The sequence below is a fragment of the Setaria viridis genome, chromosome 3 (assembly GCF_005286985.2).
Source record: "Setaria viridis chromosome 3, Setaria_viridis_v4.0, whole genome shotgun sequence".
Taxonomy (NCBI): Eukaryota; Viridiplantae; Streptophyta; class Magnoliopsida; order Poales; family Poaceae; genus Setaria; species Setaria viridis.
This window is the reverse complement of record NC_048265.2, coordinates 16,119,654-16,146,277: the sequence shown is the minus strand read 5'-3', so window position 1 is coordinate 16,146,277 and position 26,624 is coordinate 16,119,654. Positions and strand designations below refer to the sequence as shown.

Here is a 26,624-nt window from a genome sequence, read left to right as displayed (position 1 = left end):
GATTTGCTGGGCACGCAGATCTGCTAGGTCTGCACGCGCGTGTGGTCACGTGACGCTGGTTGCTGGGCGAAGGCATGCGCCAGTGAGCTGCGGCAGTGTGGCGTTCTCGGAGAGGGAAAAGGTGGAGCGGGATTGGGCGCTAGGGATTCGAAACAGAGAGGAGGGATGGCCTGCTGGCATGATTGGGTAGTGCTAGCATTGTCCCGTCGCGTCACGACTGCGGGTTGGTTGCTGGCGAGCTGCCGGTGGTGGCGTGCCATGTGGCGACGTCGCACAGGGGCTCTGGTTCGGGGCGCGAGGAGACAGAGCAGTTACATGCTTTGCAACTCTTCTCTCAAAAATTTAAACCACGCGCCAATAGAACCCTTTAACAAGTTTCTGTCCTTGAACCCATGCACAACTTTGCCAAAAGATGTTAGATCAAGATCGCAACGGATTGGAGTAAAAAGGCTCCAAGGTTGAACTTGTCTCACAGATTTAGAGCTCTGGCTGGCTAAGGAGAAACAAAAGTCGAGAACCAAGGTTGCTAGTATTTAACCAGTTGGACACCTTTCTTGTCGGTGAAACTTAAAGTTTATGTGCGAAACGTGGTTTAGGATATAAACAACAGTTTAACTCCTTTAGGTCATCATGGTCTTTTTGCTGTGAAAGCTGCTAATCATCAGCTCAAAATGACTCTAATGATCTTGCTGATATTAACGATGTTCATTACAAAGCTCAATCATTACAGTCTACCCCCCTTAAAAAGAATCTCGTCCCGAGATTTGGATGAAAAGATTGGGGTGATTCTGCGTAACATACCTCCTTGCTCGAAAAGAAAACCGCAGAAGTGTTTATTCAGGTATTCCTATGTTTCCCATGTTGCTTCATCTTCCGTGTGGTTACTCCACTGAATTTTATACATCTTCACAAGTTGTCATTGGGTGTACCTTTCCTTACGATCGTGGACTTTGGCAGGATATTCCGCATAGGATAAGTCGGGTTCAATTTCGAGTTGTTCTTGCTCCAAGATTTCGGTCGGGACTCAGGCACATTTCTTCAGTTGGGAGACATGGAAGACGTCATGAATAGCTGAGAACTGTTCGGTTAGTCAGATCCGGTATGCAACGGATCCGCATATCTCCACAATCTCATAAGGGTCAATGTAACGGGGAGCCAATTTCCTTTTTACTCCAAACCGTTGTATACCTTTAGTCAGGGAGACTCGGAGGTAGACATGATCACCAATATCAAACTTTAGGGGTCGTCTTCTTCTATCAGAATAGCTCTTTTATCGAGATTGGGCTGCTTTAAGGTTGGCTTGAATCACCTTAACTTGCTCTTCCGCTTCTACTACTAGATCAGGACCATAAGTTTGTCTTTCCCCAACTTGTGACCAATTTAGGGGTGTCCGACACCTTCGACCATACAAGGCTTCGAACGGTGCCATCTTCAAGCTAGCCTGGTAGCTGTTATTATAAGAAAACTCTGCTAACGGCAGACACTTGTCCTAGTTTTTGTTATAATGGATGACGCAAGCTCGAAGCATATCTTCTAGGATTTGATTCACTCTCTTTATCTAACCATCTGTTTGAGGGTGATATGTTGAGCTACGGATTAGCTTGGTGCCAAGTGAAGTTTGTAACTGTTCCCAAAAACGTGCTACAAACTGAACACATCGATCAGATATGATCGTCCTTGGTACACCGTGCAGGGAAGCAATGCGGTCGAGATACAACTCTGCATATTTCTTGGCTGTGTAGGTAGTGTGAACAGGAAGAAAGTGTGCAGATTTGGTGAGGCGGTCCACGATAACCCAAATAGAATCATGTCGCTGAGAGGTAGGGGGCAATCCAACAATGAAGTCCATACTTATATCCTCCCATTTCCATGACGGAATAGGTAGGGGTTGTAGAGTGCCCGCTGACTTCAAGTGACTGGCTTTAACTCTTTGGCATGTGTCACATTCCGAAACATAACGTGCAATCTCTGGCTTCATGCTGTTCCACCAAAAGTTTTGTCTAAGGTCATGGTACATCATGTTACTGCTGGGGTGAATAGAGAACTTAGACATATGTGCTTGAGTCAAAATTTGTTTCTTAAGCTCGGGGTCATTAGGTACAACCAATCGATTCTTATAATATATGATTCCCTTTTCATCCTGTCGGAAGTGTTTAAATCCATCATCTTTCCAAGCAATCTTTGTCCTAGTGAGTTTTAGCTCTTCATCTTCCCTTTGTGCTGGAATAATTTGATCCCTTAAGGTGGGCTCGAGGCTTAGGTGACTTAGGGTACTTTGAGAAATAATCTCTAAGTTGAGCTTAGCCATCTCGTGACATAGAGTTTCCTCGAAATTGACTGCCGACAAGCACTTGCAATGGGCCTTGCGGCTAAGAGCATCCGCAACCACATTTGCTTTGCCGGGGTGATAGTGCACTTCCAAGTCATAATCCTTGATTAGCTTCAACCACCTTCTCTAACGCATATTCAGATCTGACTGAGTGAAGATATACTTGAGGCTCTTATGATTAGTATAGACATTGCAATGAGTGCCCATTAGATAGTATCTCCACATCTTCAGAGTGTGAATCACTGCTGCCAACTCAAGATCATGTGCAGGATAATTCAGTTCATGCAACTGTAACGGTCGTGAGGCATAGGCAATGACTCGGTTGTCTTGCATAAGAACACATCCAAGTCCAGTGCCAGAGGCGTCACAAAAAATATCAAATGGCTGGTTAGTGTCGGGTTGAGCTAGAATCGGGACGGAAGTCAGAAGTTGTCTCAAGGTGTGAAAAGCTTCTTCACACTTGTCACTCCACACAAACTTAACTCCTTTCCTCAACAATTCAGTCATAGGTTTTGCTATCTTGGAGAAATCCGGAATAAATCGGCGATAGTAGCCTGCTAGACCGAGAAAACTTTGAATCTGATGGAATGAAGTAGGTGGCTTCCAGTCCATGACTTCTTGCACTTTGCTTTGGTCAACCGCGATGCTGTCTCGAGAAATAGTGTGTCCTAAAAATTTCACACTCTCCAACCAAAAGTCACACTTAGAGAGTTTGGCATACAGCTGATGGTCTCGGAAGCGTTGGAGAACGATGCAAAGATGTTCTGCATGTTCCTTCTCATCCTTCGAGTAGATTAGAATTTCGTCAATGAAGACCATGATAAAATTGTCGAGCTCGGGCATGAGCACCGAATTCATGAGATACATGAAGTAAGCAAGTGCATTCGTGAGCACAAAGGACATAACGAGATACTCGTATAGTCCGTACCGTGTGGAGAAAGCAGTTTTAGGAATATCAAAAGGTCAAATCTTGATTTGATGGTAACCGGAGTGAAGATCAATCTTTGAGAACACTTTAGCTCCAGCCAACTGATCAAACAGAACATTAATGCGGGGAAGAGGATACTTATTCTTGATAGTCACCGCATTGAGAGGTCGGTAATCCACACACATTCGTAGACTCCCATCCTTATTTTTCACAAACAAGGCTAGACAACCCCAAGGTGAAGTACTTGGGCGTATGAAACCTTTCTCCAATAACTCCTGCAATTGGGTTTTTAACTCAGCCAGCTCTGTCGGTGGCATTCTTTAAGGTCTCTTGGATATAGGTGCTGTGCCGGGGATCAACTTTATAGAAAACTCCACATCTCGGTCGGACGGCATGCCTGGCAAGTCATCAGGAAACACATCGGGATACTCACAGACTACAGGGATGTCCTCTAGCCGTGTCTCAACTATGGAATATGCACAAGAATTTACACATTCTTGGCGAGGCAATTGGACAATAGAGTTGCCCTGGTGAGGTGAGTTAATATGGACGGCTCGGGCTAAGATGTCTAGCATGACTTGGTGTCTAGTCATCCAATCCATACCCAAAATAACACCAATCCCTTCTAGACCAAGGATGATGAGATTTTCTTTAAAGAGGGTTTTTCCTAGATTAATAGGCACATTGGCATTCATCTTATCTGATGTGATTTTCCCACCCGGGGTAGATATCATAAAAGACCCTTTTGTTTGACATTCTTTCAACCCATATTTGTCACTAGTTTTACTTCCAATAAAACTATGTGATGCTCCTGAGTCAAACAAAATCAAAGCTGGGTGATTGTGGATAAGAAATGTACCTGTCATCACTGGTGCACCTTCGGGAAGCTTTGCTGCGTTGGTGAAGTTCAGCCAACCCTGGCGAAACTGCACCCTGGGCTTTTTTCCCTTGTTGATCATCGCATTGATCTGACCTGGGGGCTGATCTTTGTTTCTGGGGCAGTCCTTGGCGAAGTGTCCCGTAAGACCACAAGTGAAGAAGCGGTTTCCATTGGCAAGGCAAGGCGGTGGTGGTAGGGTCGGCCGCGATGCTGGCGATGGTGGCGGACGAGCAACCCATCTTTTTGACTGCTATGGCCTGTGGGGTGTTGCGGAAGGAACCATTCTGAACTTGGGTGCGGGAGCACCGGGTAATGGCATCGGGGCCTTCCTCTTTCTCTCGGCTGAAAGAGCCATCATGCAATCCTCTTGTGAGATGGCCAAGTTGACCAGCTCATTGTACGTATCCACCTTTATCGAGTTCAACCTCTCTCTGAGCTCCACTCTCAATCCTCTGCAAAACTGGTCCTTCTTCTTCTGATCCGAGTCCGCATGATATCCTCTGTAACGACAGAGGTTGTTGAAGGTCTGCGCATACTACATCACACTGCGATTCCCCTGAGTAAGAGCTAAGAATTGATTGAGCTTGCACTCCAGGAGACCCTTGGGAATGTGATGAGCTTGGAAAGTTGTCTTGAATTCTCCCCAACTGACGACATGGTCATCCGACAACATGGCATTGTAATGGTCCCACCAAAGACGAGCGGAACCATGCAGCTGCTGCACCGCAAACTGATGTGGCGGCACTATATCGTGTGATGGAGGCATTGCTCTATGGCAGCGGAGTGGAGTAAAAGTCAGAATTTGTTTCAATTCAAAACACTAACCCTTATGGCTTCTCGTTGCCGATCAAATACACCTGCGAAGGATCACTCCCAGTAGAGGCTGATTTATGGGACATCCCTGTCAACACCTGGCCCATGTTACTCTCACTCGCCAACATGTACTGCATCGAATGGTTGAAGCTGCACTATGCGTCAAAGATGTGGGACATGACGTGTGAGAAAACTGTGACCACATTTCTACGATGGGCATTTGAGATTAATTGCACCCAATTGCAGGAAAAGTGCATGTCTCTCATAGCACTAATCTCACTGAACGGAATTCTCACAGAGGATTTTGTGTTCGTGTGGTACCACCATCCCGAAGTTATCAAGAGGATCCACGTGCTTGCTTTACGGAACGTCGAGTAGAGATAGAGGCTGCCGCTAGGATCTGCTGTAGTTTGAATGTATTATTTAAGTGTATTTTATCATGTAAATAGCCAAATTATTTATGTGGTTTGCAGAACTTAATAAATGAAATGATTAAATTGTCCGATGCTCTTTGGCTTTCACTATTGTAGTTAGATTAGGCAATGTGGATCTGTTGTACCCTATTGGTAGAGTTGGTGAAAAATTACTGCTCCAGTAGATTCCCTTAATCTTTTACCTTTTTCAATAATTATTTTTTAGAACTTAATAGATGAAATTATTTCAGTTTGCAGATGATCTGCCACATGTTCTTATGCTTGGTTATTTGTCCGTTCTTAATTTATATTTAAACAAATGCATCAACTGAAGTTTGACTATATCCTATTTTAGCCAGCCAAAGGGTCAACATCTATAGTCGCTCCTGTTCAGTCCAGCTCCAGGGTAACAAACTAAACACATGATGATTATTGACGTTTCCTCTTTCCTTAGTGTAAATTAATTATGAGATCACAATTTGATTTCGGATCCACTATTGCTAGATGGAAGTTCTCAAATCAATGTTGCTTCTTGCTAAAAAACCTAATGAGGCAGCGGAGTACTCAAGCAGCTCAACCAAATCCTTATGCAACACTGTTGATAGGGAGCAAGTTGACGCTGACAAACAAGATGTGGTACAACCACTAGTAGAAAACTTGCCTTTAGTCCCGGTTGGTAGGGTGCATATCTCCCGAAAATCCATCCAGGATAAACCAATCGAGACAAAAGGGGGGGGGTCTTTAGTCCCGGGTCCTTCAACCGGGAGTAAAGTAACCCTTTAGTCCTAGTTGGTAAAAGCAACCAGGAGTAAAGGGTGCCCCCAACCGGGAGTAAAGGGTTCCCCTTTAGTCCCGGTTGCTTTTACCAACCGGGACTAAAGTCCTACTTAAATTTTTATGCATGGCGCCTGAAATTTTCATGCATCATGTACGTACCCCGGTCCTTTTTGTTAACCTTTAGTAGTTGAGACTTTTTTTATAATAAAATCAACTAGTATTTAAACGAATGAAATTAGTAATTATACAATTACTATATATATAAACAATTCATATACACAATTCAACTAGTATAATAAAATCAACTATATATACAAATCGATCTTAGTGCGTATTATATATACAAATCAAACTATATATCTACAATCTTCCCGTCAACGTGTTGCTCGGACGGTCTAAATGTCGTCCATTGTAATAAAATTCTCCTTGTGGATTTACCACCTCGTCCCCTAGGAATCTAATGAGACCTTCACATATTGCCGCTACTCTTTCTTTCTTCAAGAGTCCTTGTTGAATATTTAACATCTATAATTTAGAAATATGTGAATGTTACACGAACAATTAAATATAAGGATCTAGAAAATAATTAACTAGTAATAGTTTTATTTTACGTACTTTAAAGTTGTGCGGCGTCATCTTTAGTCCCTTGGGTCCCATAAAACCGTGCACGTGCTCACAGATGTAGTAGCCACATAGATTATTCCCAGGTTCCTATCTTAAGCACTTCAGTGCGGAAAAAAAAGTTATGAAATATTCATGTTATACAATTTACTAAATGTGCAGACTTCATACGTACCGGGAAGTCTGTGTTCCATGTAAGTTTTTCTTTGAATGGACCTTTGTGTGTCGTTATGAATTGTTTCCATGCGCTACGGATTAGAATAATGAATGATATAGTGTAACAGGGATGAAATTTAGGAAACAAACTTTTGCATAGAGATAAAGGTCCAGAATTATTACAAGCCTAGCATGTCTTGCATGTCTTGGTACTCCACCAGATCTTTCCTCAACGAATCGAAGACAGTGACGTGGCTTCTTTCAGTCTCAATTATAATGAGGATCGAGTGCAAGCTGCGTACGTAAAATGTTCATACTTATTAGAGCTAACTAACATTAATCAGGTAAATAAAAAGAAAACGAAAGTAGACGGTATACACACACTTACTTGAAGTTGTATGAAAGTAGTATGAAATCCTTGAATTTTTGTTTGTCTAGGAAATTGTATACTTCCACCAAGATTTTTTCCGACGATAAGTGTATCTATTTTTGGTTAACTATGGATGGATCCATGAAGCCAATATGTAGGTATGCCTCTCGTCGGCACGTCTGAATTAGCATCCTACATAAAATGGAAGACGAAGTTAGTACGGTGACGCACGCAAAAAAAATAATGATATGAGCCAAAATTTACATGTAGATAAACGGACACTTACAGAACTCAGGCGCTGATCAGAGAGACGTCCAGGGCATCATGATGGTACACTTCGTATATATCCTTAAGTCTAGCCACAGAACTTTCTCGCCTTTGCCGTAAAAATCTATCGGTTTTACCTTAAGGCCGAACATCTCCCTCGAGTCGGCGGACACCTTCATGTACCATTGATGGAATTCATACATCTTTGTTGATAGCTTCTGTACCAACTCAGGCCTTACTATCTTTTGAGTGTCTTTTTTTGATAAATGCCCGAGGTCGGGGACAACACCACTGGAAGATGACTTTTCTTTCCTTTTGTCCCTCTCATCAGCCTTTACTAAAGCCCGTTTGTAGTTTGATAGTAGTGGTATCCTTTTATTGGCTCCTTCTTCCATCCTGATAAAAAAAATTTAAATCTCTTCGATTTACTGGTGGTGGCTCCATCTCCCTTGCTTTTTTTTTTCTTCGGCTTGTTTCTTGAACAACCACGCATTGGCCTCTGCTTGGATTTCTGCCCACTGTTCGTCATGACTCATTGCCTCCCAACGTTCCTTACGAGTCACTTCAGGCTCCTTTGTTTTCTTCTTTCTCTGTCTTTGCTTGCGAGGCGGTGCTCGTAACTTCTTTAGTGGTGCTACAGGTTCCTTCATCGGGGCTGCTCTTAGTCCTGGTGACGGTAATCGGGGAGGGGTGTTGTTATTGTCGTCGTCGCTCCCACCACCAGGATGTGGTGGAGATGGAGACCTTGATCGAGCAGGAAGCGACGGTCCTGGAGCAGGTTGTGCGGGAGATGATAGTCTCAAGCTATGAGGAGAAGGTCGGTGCTGGGGATCTACGGGGAGTGGTCTTGAGCTCTGAGGAGATGGCTATGTGCCGGGAATGATGATGTAGCGTTTGTGCCATAGAATGATCCCATGAAGCGCATCTGCCAGTGTCCTTTCCCCGTCACCTCCCGGGAGGTTGAGCTCTAGGCCTTCATATTGGCTATCAACAAGCTGCTCTATGCTGACACTGGCATAGCCAGGTGGAATCTCCATTCCATGGCTTGTCTGCCCTGCCAGGATTGGTAACGCACTCCCGTACGCCACCTGCGCATATAGCAGAAGTAAACAAGTTATTAAACTCTGATCCCGAGGTGTGGATCATTTGGGAAGATTGAATAAATATTATGTGTAAGTATACCTTAATAGTGAGGTTGCCGACCGGTGCATGCAACTCACATAAGGTGCGTTGCGTGATGGCATCCACAGGGAACCGTTGCTCCTCCACGGGTAACCTGGGCATCTACGCATCGGGGAGCCCTGTAGAAGCACAACTACTCAAGAGCGTTGAGAAGGGTTGGCGTAGTTTGGATTCGACAATGCTCCAGATTGGGCCAACTCCGCAACTGCGTGGGCCACTCGACGATTAATTTCCTCCAACATTCTTTCTTCTTGTGACTGCACTTTGGATTCTAGCATCTGCCGCCAGCTCTCATCGATCTATTCCTTTCTTCGCTTGCGTCTTCTGTACGATACCCTATCGCCTCGAAAAGCAAACTTCCACGGAATGACCCCGAACCCTCGGCAACATCCTGGGTGCTCGGGATTACCGACGGCCAATGTGAGCTCATCATTCTCTCGGTCCACCTTCAACCTCCCAGCCTTAGAATCTTCAATGTTCTTCATAAGCCTTTTGGCCCTCTGACGTATTGTCTCATTGAATATCAACGTCTCATCCTCTTGGCTCAGGGAGCCTCCATGAGCGTAATACCAATTTTTTGATCGTTCGGGCCATTCAATAGTTGCAGGTATGATATCACATTCGATCAGGTCTTGTTCCATCTTCTTCCATTTGGGAATTGCTGTGCCATAACCACCTCGCCCTAGATGATTATGGTACTCCTTCTGACTAGAATTTGTAGTGTTGGTATGGATCTTTTTCACACCGTCTTCACTCCTATTATATTCAACAAATGCCTCCCAGTGGTTCCTTAACTTTGGCCACACATTGAAATCTGGAGTTCGTCCCTTCTTAAGGTAGTTGGCATCCAGCATCTTCTTGAATGTCTGGAATTGTGTAGCCATCTTCTTCAGCGTCCACGCTTTCACATCTTTTTCAATATATCCTTTGGGAAATGTGAAATGTCTCATGACATGTTCCCACAGCATATTCTTTTGTCTCTGGGAGCACATACGGATTGGTACTTTTGCCCTTCCATTCTCTGATGCTGATAGGCATGTTGTCCCTTACGATTGCCCCGATCTGACTCACGTACTTCTTTGCTACTTTTCAGGAGCAACCGACCTACCCTCTTTTGTGACTTCCATGATGACAACCTCCATTCCATCACCCTTGTATGACCTCGGGCCTTCTGCCCTTTTATTGATCCAGAGGGCTAATAGTTCAAGATTCGTTAATTAGTACATAGTATTAACGGTGGCGTAAAATAATAGAAATTATATATACCTCGCCAGAACCTTCCACCATGGCAAGGTTTTGCTGGGGCTCGGGCTCTTCATTCCTATCGCCGGACATGTTGAGGACATGTCTGCCTGGGTGCCCTCTTCATCGATGTACGATATGGGAAGGTTGGAGCCACTACCATCACCAGCAATAATCTGCTCCATGAGATACCTTACGGTCTCGTTGTCTGCCATTTCAACTACTGATTGAAACATACATGGAATCATACATGACAGTCATGAATCATAGAACAAGCATGAAATAGGCAACTCACACTAAATGAAACGTACATGAAATCGCCTTAGTTACATGTACGTAAAGGTATATACATGAAATCATACAATAACATGAATCCTACAAAGTCCAGAATGTTTATACAAATTTCTACAAATTAGTAGTACTTTGTAAGAATTTCTACAAAATTTCTACTAATTTCTACATATTTATTGGAATTTCTAGAAAATTTCTACTAATTCCTAATAATTTTAAGAATTTCTACCAAAATTCTTCTAATTTGTAAATATTTATACTACATTTCTACAAATTAGTAGTAAATTTGTAACTATTTCTACCAAATTAATACTAATTTCTACAAATTTATTGGAATTTTTAGAAAATTTCTACTAATTCCTACTAATTTGTAAGAATTTCTACGAAAATTATCAACTGATTTTCTACTGATTTTCTAACTAATCTACTAATATCTATTGATTTTCTACTAATATCTATTCATTTGCTAACTAAAAAATAAAAAAGGTCCTTGCCGACGCAAGCTGGTGGGCTTGCGTCCGCAAGGGCCGTTCTTTTCCGGCGCTAGTGCCGGTGGACCTCGCGCGGTGCCTAGCTGAGCAACGAGGTCGTACGGCGCCCGGGGCGGCGGGACGGCGGCAGCCGTGGCGGCGGAGAAGTAATGCGCACGCCGGCGGAGGCGTGGATGGAGCGAGGTGGCCGCAGCGACAAGGAGTGGAGGCGGCTGGTGACAAGGAACGGAGGCGGCGCGACGGAGGCGGTGATGAGGCGCCGGGATGGACAAGGGCGTGGCGGCGACAGAGGAGGTGGCGTTGCCGGAGGCGGCGACGAGGCCCCGCGATGGAGGCGGCCTGCGGCGAAGAGGTCGAGGAAGCACGACGGAGGAGGATCGGAGGTGGGCCGGGGTGATGGAGGAGGAGGCGGTCCGGGCGCGGGCGAGGCGGTCGGGCGGCGGGACAACGGTGGCCGGGGCGATAGGCAACGAGGATGATGGCGGCCGGTGAGGGAGGCGGACGGGCAGCGATGGAGCAGGTGGGATGGCGCGGGATCTTGGCGGCGGTGAAAATTTGGCTAAGTGTAACAGGCGTGGGGGTAGAAGAGGCTATAGTGGCTTTTATCCCCTTTCTTTTTATCCCGGTTCGTAATTGAACCCGGGAGTAAAGGCCCTTTTATCCCGGGTGCCAACACCAACCGGGACTAAAGGGCCTCCCCTTTTCTCCCGGTTGCTAACTGTAACCAGAATAAAAGGCTACGTCCCCGGCGGGAATCGAAACCTACCATTTTATCCCGGTTACATTTGTCAACCGGGATAAAAGGGGTGCCTTTTGTCCCGGTTGCTATTAGCACCCGGGACAAAAGGGGCGGCCTTTTATCCCGGTTGCTTTTGGCAACAGGGTTGAAAGGACCTTTTGTCCCGGTTTCTATTGGCACCCGGGACAAAAGGGCCTTTTCCCACACTTTCATCTCCTACCTGTTTTTTGGAAATGTATTTTATTTATTTTTTCACTGCATTTCAGGATGCAAAAACAAAAAACTTTACATATTTTGAAGATGCAAAAATATATTAAATTAGCAAGTATATTGACAATAAGTGTGAATTAGTCATTAATTCTATATCAGTTCGTTTAGCTTCTAAAATAATTATTTTACTGCATCGCTATGATCAAGAAATTATTCAATTAAATAATTTCAACACGCAAAAAATTCCATTTATGTATGTGGTTAACATTGTTCATGTTTATCTAATAAATCTTCACCTCAACTAATTTAAGAACACATGAAATCATACATATGTTAAATTAAAAATTGTATCAAGTAGTACACAAAGGTTAAGTAAATTTAGCGTATTACAATACAACGTTATAAAATTTGTTCTTCATGAAAGTTCCTTGATCATGATCGCGGCGTCAGTACGGAGCCTCTTCTTTGGATAGTAGGATGCTTGGGTCAACTTCAACAGCGAAGGGAGGCATGCCATTAAACTGATCATAATCATCTGATTGGTCTGTTTTATCCTCGACTCCCACGATTTTTCTTTTACCTGGAAGAACTATGTGGCACTTTGGCTCCCATGGCTCTTCTGGATTTCTCTTGGGTTTGCTAGACATGTCCTTCACATAGAAAACCTGATGCACATCATTGGCAAGTACGAATGGTTCATCACTGTATCCAGTCTTGCTCAGATCTACTATTGTCATTCCGTACTGATCTTTGGTTATGGCAGTTAGCTTCACCCAATTGCAAAAAAATAGAGGGATGTACAGCGGTCCATATTCGAGTTCCCATATCTCCTGTATGAAACCATAATACGACTCCTTGCTATTATTTCTATTTATGGCATCTATGCGGACACCACTATTCTGGTTCATGCTTTTCTGGTCCTGAGTTCTCGTGTAAAATGTATAACCATTTATCTCATAGCCTTGAAATTTCACGATTGTGCTAGCAAGTCCCCTAGATAACCAAGCAAGCTGTGGGTGAATCTTAGAGTTACCCATAAGTTGTTGGCGCAACCAGGAGGGAAAAGTTTCCATGTGACGACATGTAAGTCAAGCATCGGATTTCAACGGGTTTTTGGAAACTACCATCTGCCTGTGCTGCTCGATATACGGAGCCACAAAGGATAACTGTTGCAGAACAGTGTAGTGTGCCTTGTCGAACAAATCAGTATCATTGCTCAAGCCTAATTTCCTTCCAAGGGTGCCCATTCCCCGGAGCCTCCCCTCGTGGCGTGAAGTTGGAACCCCAGTTGAGTCAATTGAGTCAATAAAATCAACACAAAACTCGATCACCTCCTCTGTTCCATATCCCTTGGCGATGCTTCCTTCTAGACGGGCACGATTAAGAACATAGTTTTTTAGGACTACCATGAACCTCTCGAAAGGCCACATATTGTGCAGGTATATAGGTCCGAGAATACCAATCTCTTTTACTAGATAAACCAGTAAGTGTGTCATAATATTGAAGAAGGATGGTGTAAATACCAACTCAAAACTGACAAGATATTGCACCACATCGTTCTGTAGCTTTCATAGCTTGGATGGATCGATTGTCTTCTGCGAAATTGCATTGAGAAACGCGCGTAGATTTACGAGCGGCAACCGGACATTTTCTAGTAGAACACCCCTTCGTGCAACTAGAATCAACTGGATCATCAACGTGTGGTAGTCATGGGCCTTGAGATTTGTAAGCTTCTTTTGTTTCATATTTATTATTCCCTTTATATTCGAGGAGTACCTAGACGGGACCTTCATACTATTCAAGCATTCAAACATGCTATCCTTCTCTTCCTTGCTGAGAGTGTAACTGGCAGGACGTAAGTAGTGCCGTCCATTATCTCTCTTTTTCGGATGTAGGTCATCTCGTTGCCCCATGGCTTTCAGGTCCTGTCGTGCTTCCAATGTATCTTTCGAGGTCCCATAAACACCTATGAAGCCTAGCACGTTCACGCAAAAATTCTTCGTCAGGTGCATCACGTCAATTGTGTTGCGAACCTCTAAGATTTCCCAATAAGGTAGCTCCCAAAATATTGACTTTTTCTTCCACATGGGTACACGTCCGTTATCGTCGCCCGGAACAGGTTGGCTACCAGGACCCTTTCCAAAGATTATATTTACATCCTTTATCTTAGCTGGTGATGAGCAGGGAGAAATCGACAATGATCCATATAGATGACCTTCTTACAGTGCTTCAAATACATCTTGTCTGTATCATCTAAACAGTGGGTGCAGACCCGATATCCCTTGTTTGTCTGTCCCAAAAGGTTACTTAGTGCAGGCCAATCATTAATGGTTACGAACAACAATGCTCGTAGATTAAATATCTCTTGTTTATCCTTATCCCATACACGTACACCTTCTTCCTTCTAGAGTTGTAAAAGGTCATCAACTAACGATCTTAGGTACACATCAATGTCGTTACCGGGTTATTTTGGGCCTTGGATAAGCGCCGGCATCATAATGAACTTCCGCTTCATGCACAGCCAAGGAGGAAGGTTGAACATACATAGGGTCAAGGCCAAGTACTATGGCCACTACTCAACTCACCGAATGAATTAAATCCATCAGTACTTAAACCACACCTTATGTTCCTTGATTCACTTTCAAAATCCGGGAATGCTCTATCAATTGATCTTCACTGGGCCCCATCTGCGGGGTGTCTCAGCATCTCATCTTCCATACATTCTTTTTTGTGCTATTGCATCAACTTAGCATTCGCCTTTTTCCTGAACAAGCGCTTCAAGCGTGGTATTATAGGGAAATACCACATCACTTTCACGGGAACTCTCTTCTTGGGAGACTGCCCCTCAACATCACCAGGATCATCTCGCCTGATTTTATAACACAGCGCTTTGCACACGGGACAAGCATCCATTTTCTCGTATTCATTACCACGATAGAGGATACAGTCATAAGGGCATGCGTGTATCTTCTAAACCTCCAATCCGAGAGGGCAACTAATCTGTTTAGCTTCATATGTTGTGGACGGTAATTCATTATTCTCGGAAAGAATCTTATTGACAATGTTCAACATCCCTTGAAATGCCTTATCGGACCCACCATTTTCTGCCTTCCATTGCACAAATTCTAGTGTCGTACCTAGTTTTTATGGCCCTGCTGGCAATCTGGGTACAACAATTTTTGGTGATCATCTATCATGCGCTGCAACTTTGCTGCTTCCTTCTCAGTTTCGCAATCTCTGTGTGCATCTCGTAGCACCTGACCAAGGTCATCAGTAGGGCTATTTTCTGCAAACTCATCTTCATCAGCCTCGCCCATTGTAGTATCTGCAAAAGCTTGGCCTGCAACCCAGTCCGAAATGTTGTCATCATCCTCCTCCTCTTCGCCATCTTCCATTACAACCCCTTTTTCACCGTGCTTGGTCCAAATCAAATAGTTAGGCATGAAACCGTATCTAAACAAGTGGATATGAATAGTCCCCCATGAATCCTTTGAATAGTCCTTCTTGTTATTGCATTGGAAGCATGGATAACATACAAACCCATTCTCTGGCTTGTTCGCTTTGGCCACTTCGAGAAAATAATGCAAGCCACAAATAAACACCTTGCTCCATCTGTCTACATTATACATCCAATCCTGGTCCATCTGCATCGTATTACGCATGAAAATAGATTACACTTGAAAATGAATTACGCGTGAAAATTGATTACGCATAAACAAGGATTACACTTAAAAATGGATTACACGTGAAAATGGATTACACTTGAAAATGGATTACACATGAAAATGGATTCACAATTGAAAGCATGTCAAACGTTGTAGTGCAAATAATGCTGAAAGTTTAGATATAGATACAAATACACATATTTAAATTAAAGATCCAAACAACATGATATAATACGACAAGCCATCCACTGGTTATTATCTAGGAGGACTTTAAGCATCCTTGGGGGGTGAAGATGAAGGTTCCACTGACCCAGCCTCATCCTGTGGTTTATTTGTACCGCCTGAAATGGTAGTACTAAGTGGACGTGAAACACTCGGGACTGACGATGGAGCATAACGACCACCAAAAGGAGGTTCCTGACTTGCTGCAACAGCTTCTTCATGATGTTTCTGCAAATAATGAAGCATTACTTTCTCCAACGTGCTCATTTTCTTTGGCTTATCCTGAGGGCCAACTATGATTTTCCCCTTGCCGAAAAAGAACGACGATCGCCCCCACCATCGCCACTTCCTCAAGTAGCAGAAGCCATCTATGTACAAAAATTCTTAACTTAGCACTGCAGAACTTGTAGAACTTGAAGACCGTGATCATCTCGGCGAGCATGTTCTCAACTGAGCGGCACCGTACTTCGTCATGGAAGAGCTTTAATTTTACGAGAAAGGGGACACAGTCTTCCACGATGTCTGTTGCCGCTCTTTCTCGTAAAATTGAAGCTCCTCCTTGACATCCATTGCTGCTCCACGGAGAACATGCTTACCGAGATGAACACGGTATGCCTGCAGAACTTGTTGAACTTGAAAACCGTGATCATCTGGCGAGCATGTTCTCAACTGGGCGGCACCACACTTCGTCATGGAAGAGATTCGATTCTATGAAAAAGGGGACACGATCACGATATCCGTATCCACTCTTTCTCATAGAATCGGACCTCCTCCTTGACATACGTTGCTGCTCGGCGGAAAATATTCTCGCCGAGATGAACATAGTATGCAAGTTCCACAAGTATGGATTTGAAAAACCATATTGAATTTGACAAGATAAACCGTCTTGACAAGGTAGCATCATTCTTAAACCACCGCAAGGATACATACTATATATGACACATCAATCTCCCTCACATTCTGGCTCAAAATACCTCTCCATTTTCTACTTCACATTCTAGCAAATAAACTATCCATCTCCAAATCATAAATCAAAGCATAACACGAGGATGAAGTAGCAAACCTTCACAACACTTGTGTTGGATGAGTGAAATTCCCACGAAAATGAGGGAAAAAATTCGGGCAGCACCTCCCTTGCTTCGGCACCACCGGAGAGTAGGTGAAGCTCAGCTCTCTGTCTTTGTGGTGGACTGGCTCAGGCTGGAGGAGGAAGAAAGGCCTCTGTCTTGGTATATAATGGGGATGAGTTTTTATCCCGGTTAAAAACTCCAACCGAGACAAAAAGGAGCACCTTTTGTCCCGGTTGAAAGTTTACTCCCGGTTGGAGCCTCCAACCGGGACAAAAGGGTCAACCCACCGACACCCCGGAACTAGCCGTTACAACCGGGACTAAAGGGGGGCCTTCAGTCCCGGTTGCAAATACCAACCGGGAGTAAATCTCCCCTCCATTCTTGCCTACCGTGGCGCACCCCCTTTTCTCCCGGGCCTATTTTAAACCAAGACAAAAGGGGACGCATCGAAAGTTAGTTCTCTACTAGTGAACTTCGACAATGGTTTGTTGCTCACTAGCAAGAGTTAACTACCTTAAAGAAGAAGACAGAAGAATCAGAATCAGCTCTCAAATTGCAATAAGCCGAGATTGAGAACTTGAAGAAGGTAACACAAGATAGTGAAGCACTCCTTCGTCAACTTCTAACCTATATAAGAGGTTAAGATCAATACTCTACTTTATCTCTTGAGATTATGACCTGGATGCATCTTCATTAATCTCTATTCTTTGTGAGACAGTTATCTTGTAATAGTTTGTCATATGTGATGAATAATATGATGGTGGTTGTCTCGATGGGGGACAATAATTTATTTGCTTGTATACATAAATATGTGCGTTTTGTTTATTATTTTGCCAACTAGATCGAAATCGAAATGAAATCAATTATTTGTCAGGTCCTATTAGTTAGATTTATGTTTGCCTTAAGTGGACTTAACCCACATATAATTAGGCGAAAAGTCAATTTCATTCATAAATCGGGATTAAAAGGACCGCAAACAATTTGCACAATTTTTGGGCTCGATCCAACAACAAATGGGCCTACCGGAATCAATATTGAGCTATCTGAACAACATTGGTCTGTGGGAAATTTTGGCTCGACCCAATAACAAATGGGAATTTTGGGCTATCTAAACAACATTAGCTTGTAGGAACAATTTTGGGCTCGACTCAATAACAAATAGGCTAAATTCATTTTATGATGAAACAATTTGTCACAATTGTCATGCCACATCGGATACCACATCAGATTCTGTCCATTGTGGCAGAACACTAGGAACCAATTTATGACGTTTCTATTTGATGATTTGTAGGCGTCATAATCTTAGTGACGCAGCGAAATAAGAAACATCACTAGTCGCGGTTTATCACACTCGACTAATGACGAAGGGTTTTCATCACTCCCACGTCACAAATCACAGTTTATGATGAAAAAACGCGTTTATGATATTTTTGGTTCGTCATAGGTCGGAAAAATTTTATTTGCATAATTATATAGAAAATGTAGTTTTCAGAATGCCATTTCACTCTATCTACCCCTCCATCCCAAATTGTAGGTCGTTTTAGTTTTTTTAGGTTCGTAGATATTATTATGTATATAGATATAGTGTAGGTCTAAGTGCATAATAATATGAAAAAGTTAAAACGAATCGTATAATTTGGAATGGAATGAAAGGAGTATTGTTTCTCACCGTGTCGATTGGTTTGTGTGCGCACGGCATGCCTTCACAAAATCACAAGCTTTATGCACAAACGGCACCGCGACATACATATATACACGTGAATACGCGATGGCACGTGCTAAATATATATGCCGATGGTGCATGTTGTGAACCACGAGTAAGAGTCACTTCTCCTCGACGCCCCCGCCGTCGCCGCCGCCATCCCCGCCGTGCTCGTCGAAGTAGTCCTCCCTGACGTTGCAGACGAGCATGAGGCAGACGATCCAGAAGAGCATGGCGTCCAGGTTGAGGAACGCCGCGCCGCCGAGCACCCCGCTCTCGGCCGTCGGGCAGGCGTACGCTGGGTCGCGGTGCACGTTCCGTACGTGGTGCACGGCCTCGCTCGCCGTCGCCCACACCGTCAAGCCCGCCCCGGACACCGTCACGCCTCTGCACGAAAGGAAACCAGGAGATTCTTAAGCATATACACGCGCGTGATTATTCAGCATTGCAGCTGCGTGTTTTCGTGCAACGGCCGGTTTCTTACACGGCGATATGGAGGAAGACGTAGAGCGGGGTGTGGCCGAGGAGGACCTTCCGCGGGACGTGCCTGCCGCCGTAGGGGAAGAAGACGGCGAGCGCGCCCAGCGCGGCGCTGCACGCCGCGGCGAGCGCGGACAGCGCCCCGAGGGCCACCGTCGGGTCGCTCGGGAACCGGCAGACGACCACGTCCCGGCCCTGGACCGGCGTCCCGTACGGCGGCTGATCACCGAGCGCATCTCTCGTTAATTAATTCCGGCAGGCCGGCCTGCGACGAGCGGAGGCATTTGTGCAGGAACGCAACGGAGCGTTGGTTACCTTCTTGAGCTCGGCGAGGACGGCGAGGACGAAGGAGAGCACGCCGAACAGCGCGGTGGCGAGGCCGAGCTGCGTGCTCTGGCTCAGAGCCATGGCACCCACCGGCCGATCGATCCCCTGCCTCGATGAACGATGATCCAGCAGCTGCCTTGATTTGTCGTCCCCCGCGTCAATTGGAGTCCCTGGGGATTGAACCGGGTCGAGATCAACGCAAAGAACAATGATGCCATATTATGGTCGGCGATGGATGTGAACTTTTTTTTTCTGTGGTTGTTGGGTGTGATTTGCAGGTAATTATTGTGCTTGTTGAACAGATCACGCAAACAAAAAAAATGGAGGGGTTTGTGAAGCAATGTGGATGAATGGAAGAGAGTGGGGAAAGAAAAGACGAACCAAGAAAAGATGTGCTTAATTTGCCGGTTCACCTCATCGAGGATGGTTCGAATTGTGAGGTCCCCAACTGAGCGCAGGTAGATTGACAGCGAGGATGACAGGTGGGACCGGGATTAGCCTGTCGGCGAACCTGAATCTTTGATGATCGATGGAGATGGAACAGATGGTTGGATCAACTTGGGGGTGTTGTTGCAACTGCAAAAACTGTGGAGTAGCAAGACGAGTCTATGAATTTGGGCAGGAGCAGCAACCAGTGAACCAGCTGTTCTGAGAAGAAGATGGTTAGTTATTCAGTGTTTAGAGCAAAAACAAATCAGCCTCATGATGACCTGTTCACAGGTTGGGCCGACCACACCACAGAAGAACGGATGCAGATGCAAAAAAGCTTCCGTTGCCGGGACTCGAACCCGGGTCTCTCGGGTGAGAGCCGAGTATCCTAACCAGCTAGACTACAATGGATGTTGGCTGTTCCTAAATCAAAGTTATTATTGTATCGAGGATTCCAGGCACGAGAACCTGAGTCAATTCGACGGAAATGAAGGCACTGTCTAGTCATGAATTCAACTTCGGTATCACGATCAGCTCGGGGTCCTGCCTGAAGAATGGAGCGGACCCTAGGGCTATATGCCGTCTCGTCAATCGGACGGCGTGCCAATCTGGTAAAAGGGGCGAGATCGGCGGCGTCTCCGGGGAAGGAACGAACGAACCTGGCTACGCTATTGCGCGCTGCACCAGCCGAGGTTGCCAAGTCCACCAGGCCGACTTCGTCCACAGCCCGCCGCGGGGCTGCGGTCGGCCGTCGGCCACTTCCTCGGCCGTGTCGCACTGTCGCCTCGGTGGCCCAAGCAACCGAAGCAACCCAACCGAAACGAACCAGAATCACCCCGCCGTCGGTGATCACGGCGGCGGCCGCACCCTCTCGTCGCGAATCGGGCACCTTCATGTCATCTGCGTCAGGAACTCGTGACGTGCCGGGACGCTACGGGTGCCTCAGCGCCGCGCCGCCTCATCCGTGATCCGTGGGTGGGCACGAGCGGCCGGCAGCGCCCTGCTCCACCAACTCGCCGGCATCTCCTCGACGCTGCCAAGCGCCAGATGATGAGGCCTGAGACCGTTTCGTCATCTTGTTTTTTCCTTTTTGGGTGCTGAAACCGTTTCAAGTATACTGTACATAGTGTGCACCAGTATACATGAAACATCAGCTTAGATCAGATTGCACGGTCCCTTGGACTTGGCCACCACGAAGCATGTTTTCTGTTTGGCCTTGGCAGTCGTCTGTGACGACGACCTCCACATAAGGAACACAATGACCACAACACAGCCATTACATTACATTAATCGTATCTAGTACCATGTACTGCTCATGTGAAAGGTGTTTTGACCACACCAAATTCTCCGACCTCATTCTGTTCCGTGGAGTACTGAATATTTGGAAAGCCCATTCCCACGCCCTGGCCTGAATACATTTTTGATGTGCTAATGAAATGCGTATCTTGAAAAAGCCCGCATCATTTACCATTTCCTCAGTGGCGCCCCTTTTGTGTATGCTGTCATGGGGCAGATTACTAAATTTGCAAATCGGCGGATATCCCGTCCTTTTTACATGGTTCTCCACTTTTTCCGTGGAATTTCTGCAACAACTTTCTCTGACCTTAATTGTCTGGAAATGCAAATTTCTCTTTGGCCGTTTAAAGTTTAACCGGGCCAATCGAGTGAAAATTTTCCCCATGGAGATCTCCCGAGTGCGCGAAGATTGTGATAATCTCTTACCGTACCCTCCCATCATCAAGAATCAATATTTGTAATTGGCCAAGGGTTTAGTGGGCAGTCTGATTTTCTATTCAGGGTCAAAATTAGCATCCAGGACACCACTTTTGTCGCTGCCATGTGTTCTTCTCCCTCTGACTGATACCGTGCGAAAAGGCCCGGCCATCATTTTTGTTCCTGCACGGTTTCTTCGATAAGTAAATGCGATGAAATGTGAGTGAAGCACCTCACATGATTCCTGCTTTCTTCTCTCAAAGAGTCCACTTCAGAAAGTAATTGGTCCCTCTAATCTGAAATGCATGTTGACCATCATGATTGTTACTGGACTAGTGTAATCGTATGCATCATCTGAGAAAAGATCAATACATTTACAGTATCTTAAAAAGAAGATCAAAATGCTTACACTTCTTATTGGAATCTAAACTTCTGACCAGCATGCCGGCCAACAGTTTTTGCACTAGGTTCATTGATCACAAACACATAGTTGCAATGTAAACTTCAACGGCACAAAAGTTTGTAGCAGTACCAAATAGTTGTTAGACTGTAATCATGGTGAGATTAACAAAGTTATCTTCGTCTGGTACTTGGCAGTAGCGGCCGACAGAGAATCAGGCCGCCACACTCCCCCACCTCTAGGGGAGGCGATCGAGAGGCGGTCAAGTGTCCCTTCACTCTCGCGCTACAACGCAGCGCATAGCCTTTTGGCTAAAGCTAGAAATTCCACAGGGAGAGCGAGAGGTGCAATGCTGGTTTGTTTACATCTCCACAGCTAACCCCTTTTGCTAGCAAGTCCTACTATACGGATTAATGGAATCAGATGTTTTTAAAATTTCCTATGATTTTCTTCCTTTACCTAAATTTAAGACTACATCATCTAAAAAAACTAAATTTAAAAGATTTATAGCCATCTCTTCTTCAGGCATTTGAATTCCAGTTCACCAATTGCCCGATATACTTACTACAGTTTTGCGCGTCTAACCGTCGCAAAGGATTGATTTTTCTTTGTGTGGTGATATAACAATGTATGTAAGCATTACAAGGAATCACTTGGCCAGCTAGTGACTAGAAGCATCAAGCAATGCATAGGACTGTAGGAGGCAGACTAAGGTAGTAAAAGGGCTTACTCATTGCTCCTCTCATCATTGAGTTGGGCAACACCTCGCGTTGGGGTTCTTATTCCCCTTTGACCGATCTTCCAGCTCACCTCCTGGCCTCTGGTGCTGCACTTTTGCCAGTTGCAGACAGTTTGGCGTCTGTTGCTCCACTGACGATTCCAAACTGCACGCACGCAATATAAATGTAAGCGAAAGAAGCTGCTGAACTCTCGTTCATTGGGTGTTTTTGTGCCGCGCCTCTTCGATTTTCTGTCGAGGTAGCTACATTTCTAGGCACAATTTTTCTGCTTTATTCTTCGAACTATGCCAGTTAGAAGTACCCGCATTTTTAGCGGCTTGCGATGGTCAAAAAGGGCAGCTAACTGAATATTGGCTTGTGTTTGGGGATATAAGGAATCAACTTGTGACTTCAGAAAGATCCATCAAGATATTAGTATGTGGACGGGTTAGTGTTGTGCAGAATTTTCGGAAAGATTTTCTCGGTGAAAGTTGAAAGTGAAACTGTTCTTGACTTGATTGCGTGTTTCTGGGTTCATGGAATCTACCATCGGCAGGCTAGGGAGTGATGGCTTCAAGCAAACAAGATACCTTCAGCATCCATGTTCTGCATTTAGGGTAATATTGCAACTTTTGCCGATCACATCAGGGCAAAAAGTTGTTCCCCTGTCCAGATTCCATGACATATATAGTTTGCAGTTTTTTCCAACCTCTTCCAACATTCTTCTTTTTTTTAGAGAGAGAGAGAAGTGGGGAGGAAAGGATGCTTCTTGAAACGATAAATTTCTTTCACCCCAAGAACAGGCACGTCCCTGCAAGATATTAGGCTATTAGAGTAAGAAGAATCAAGTGTTTCCAGCTGAAATGACTCCGTTGCTGCAATAACCGACTCGATTCAGGGTCGGTTTGGCAGGACACCAGCTCCAGCTTCTCCTGCGGCTCCAGCTGAAGCCTTACCAAATAGTTTGGTAAAAAAATGGCTCCACCCTGGGAGCATTAGAGGAGCCAGAGTCATTTTATACGGAGAAGCTGGAGGAAAAAAAAATAGCTCCTCCAGCTCCGACTTTTTTTAGGAGGAGCTGGAGCTCTATCAAACTGGCCCTCAATTGACACAACTGAGCAGGTCAGCAGTGAATCATTTTCCCACTCCCCTGAATGTAGAATTTTTCATAGTATCATAATAGGTTAACGTTTCCGTGTACAATTCTTATGAAGTTTCCGTGTAGCACAAGGCGCACAAGCACATAGCGAAAATTAAAGAAGTGCCAATAAATTGGAATCTTCCACAAGCCCTATTAAAAGATGTAAACAATCAGAATAGCCTTCAGATTTTGAAGAGAGTATATAAGTACACACTTGGGGTGCTGTATCTTGAAGCCTAGTAACCTTTTATAACGTCTAACCTTTGCCTTTAACACACTTAAAATGCATGCGTCTGGTTTATAGTCACAATCATGGCTTGCCACACTTTTTCAGCCCTCGGAACTGTATGTCCTTCTCACTCCTGCATCATGCCACACACAGTTCTGGAGCTGTTATCAGTGACAGTGACAATCACCACCCACTCTTCGGAACCTTCGGGTCGGCACACAGCATAGCTCAGTGGGCTCCCAGATCAGCTAGTTGTCATGCCAATGGCAAAAAATTCGTTAAACCAAGAATGCCACTAACCGCAGCCAGACATGTGCACCAGCACTACCAACTGCAAATCACAAGGAAGACAAAACAAAACAGCTCAACACTAGACAAAAACAATGGCGCTAAAAGTTGCAGCACTCAGGCTTCACAATTCAGGTATGTGGAAAAGCAACACCACTGCCAAACTTTGTGGAAGACTGCATTGCAAAATAGGGTAACTGGGGAACACACAGGGAACAAGCTGTTCTTACACGAGTAGTTTTTTTACTACTCCTAAAGACTGCGATGCATCACTACGGCACAAGAAGGTCAGCAACGCTACTCTGACCCCCGCACTGCCTCAGCTCGGCAACGGCAGCCGCCTCTTGGTGCTCCCTGCCTTCCTCGCACCAGACAGCGCCAATCAGGATTCAGGACACCCGCTGCATGGCCCAGGTCAGATCCCGGAGTACATGTCAGCTAGACTGGCCCACAGATCCTCTTCGTTTAGCTCGGTGTCGTCGAAATCAAGAAGCTGCTGCTGCTGGTAGTGATGGTGCCCATAGTGCCCATTGGCTACCGGCGGTTCCCACCACCACTTGCCGTCGTCCGACGTTGTGGTCTTGCCACTTTCCCTGCACATGCTGTCGAAGCAGCTGCTGCTGTTGGTGGTGAGTTCGCTGTAGTTGCAGTGCTCGTAGCTGTTGTCGGAGGCCTCCCTCTCGAGGCCTGAAACAGCCTCAGCCTCAGCCTCCGTCTCGGCGTTCCTCGCGAAGCGGCCCTGCACCCTGGGCCTGCTATCCGCCAGCGTCTTCCTGCAGGCGTACTGGAGCGGTCCAGAGATGGTGAGCAACAGATGCATTAGAGGACATGTATGTATTGAGCATGGAATGCATTTGCAGGTTAATTATGTGGTGTGGGAAATCATTACAGTGATCTTTTTGTGGAAGTTCCTCTGGTTACGCTTGGTACGATAGCGCTCAATCTTCTCCTTGCGTTCTTCAGCGCTATATCGCCCGACCTTCTGAGTGAAAGGGCCCCCTGCATCCTGGCCGTGTGTGTCACCTGAAAGTGGTGGTGGCGGCGGAGATGGCGAGACATTCATCACCTGTTTTGTATGAACACGGCCACACGGGTGAGAAGTGAATAGGACTTGTTTATGATCAGCTACAAGTTCAGCTTGAGGCATGTTGCGTTACCTGGAGGTCACCAGTGCTGAAGACACGCCGCAGGGCTCCAGTGCTGAATTCCAAGAAGTCGCCGGAGGATGAGGAAGGAGAACAAGGAACATGTGCAGCAGGCAACTGGCATGCCGAAGGAGACGAGCAAGAGAAGGTGGCATTGCTGCTGAGTTGTTCAGACAACTGGAGGTGAAGAGGGAGGAAATGTGAGCTGGTGTTCCTGTGTATGTAGTAGGAAGGTAGGGAAGAGGGGTAGGGAGGCGGCGCCGATGCAGCAACATTGGGGAGTGCTAACAGGCCGCCGTTGTCGTGGAAGAAACCCCCGCGAGGAATTTCGGTTGGAGCTGTGGACACAGCAGAAGAGAAGCTCACTGCATGCTGCATGGAGAGGTCACTGTAGTTGGGTGCCGACGAAGATGAAGGGTGGAACATGGCTTTTGGGTGTGAATCCCTTTGATGTGTTTGGGGAGTCAGTGTAAGTGAAGGAGGGTTGGTATAAAAAGCGAAGATTTGGTGCATAGCCCAATATAAACCAAAGGTTTGTAGGGCCACTCCATTAACAGGACAGAAAATTACTAATATACCAGCTCAGCGTGCTAACAACAACTGACAACCAACATGTCAAAGATATCATCGATCTGATGCCTACTGAATAATTTAAATGTCTCATTTACTCGATGTAAACGTTCCCAGGCCTATTTGACAACCAGATTGTCTTATGAAAATATTCATATATAGAGAGATTTCTAGCAAGGCAAATAGCTGATAAAAAAAGTTGTCCCTCTATCTAGCAAGGCATAGAAAATGAGATTCCTTTCCAGGAAGCAAAAGAAGTCCAAAATATATCTGCCTTTGATGAAAGACTAAAAGTTTATGCTGAATTGAATACCTTCCAAGAATGAACAGGTGTCACTTGCAGCTAGGAATATGCTCCAGCCATATATGCATTAATAAACACAAAGGAGTTGATTCCAGTGACATTTCTGCATAAGAAATGAAGGTATAAAAACACATCTTACTGAACATCTTTATACATGTATGAACCTTTTGAGAGTGTGGATACAGGAGACACCAAACAATCCTTACCCAGCTCATATATGAACGTTTTATAATAAAAAACAATAAGATGAATTCTCCGTAAAAGATGAATAAGAAGCTCCTTTTCTTTTTTTCAAAGAAATACACTAAGAGAATGATGTGGCACTTCTTAAAACAGTTTTTCTCCTTTTGAAAAAGAAAAGTACACACTAAACCTAAGTGACTAGCTTTTGGGACTTTGCTGCACATGCGACCTATCTTTCCGACTGCAGTATGGAATTTGATTTTGGATTTGTCAATGAAGCCACTTACCAAGAACAAGAATAGTCAGTAGTAAAACAAATGTGTAATTC

The 26,624-nt window shown here is 45.1% G+C and overlaps 2 protein-coding genes and 1 non-coding gene across 3 annotated transcripts; all 3 read right to left on the bottom strand.

Annotated features, from left to right (window-relative positions):
• Positions 1-18,351: 18,351 nt before the first annotated feature.
• Positions 18,352-19,412, bottom strand: LOC117846841 (uncharacterized). Its single transcript, XM_034727940.2, has 3 exons — positions 19,164-19,412; positions 18,853-19,067; positions 18,352-18,755 (listed from the first exon to the last, which is right to left on the bottom strand). The coding sequence occupies exons 1-3, from the start codon at positions 19,254-19,256 to the stop codon at positions 18,491-18,493; spliced, it is 573 nt and encodes a 190-aa protein (XP_034583831.1). The 5' UTR covers positions 19,257-19,412; the 3' UTR covers positions 18,352-18,490.
• Positions 19,413-19,942: 530 nt separating this feature from the next.
• Positions 19,943-20,015, bottom strand: TRNAE-CUC (transfer RNA glutamic acid (anticodon CUC)). The gene has a single exon. It is a non-coding gene; the product is annotated as a tRNA-Glu (tRNA).
• Positions 20,016-24,230: 4,215 nt separating this feature from the next.
• LOC117850315 (uncharacterized) lies at positions 24,231-25,726 on the bottom strand. The gene is made up of 3 exons (XM_034732143.2): positions 25,252-25,726; positions 24,984-25,160; positions 24,231-24,878 (listed from the first exon to the last, which is right to left on the bottom strand). Exons 1-3 carry the CDS (start codon positions 25,663-25,665, stop codon positions 24,510-24,512), a joined length of 960 nt encoding a protein of 319 aa, XP_034588034.1. The 5' UTR covers positions 25,666-25,726; the 3' UTR covers positions 24,231-24,509.
• Between the last annotated feature and the right edge of the window lie 898 nt (positions 25,727-26,624).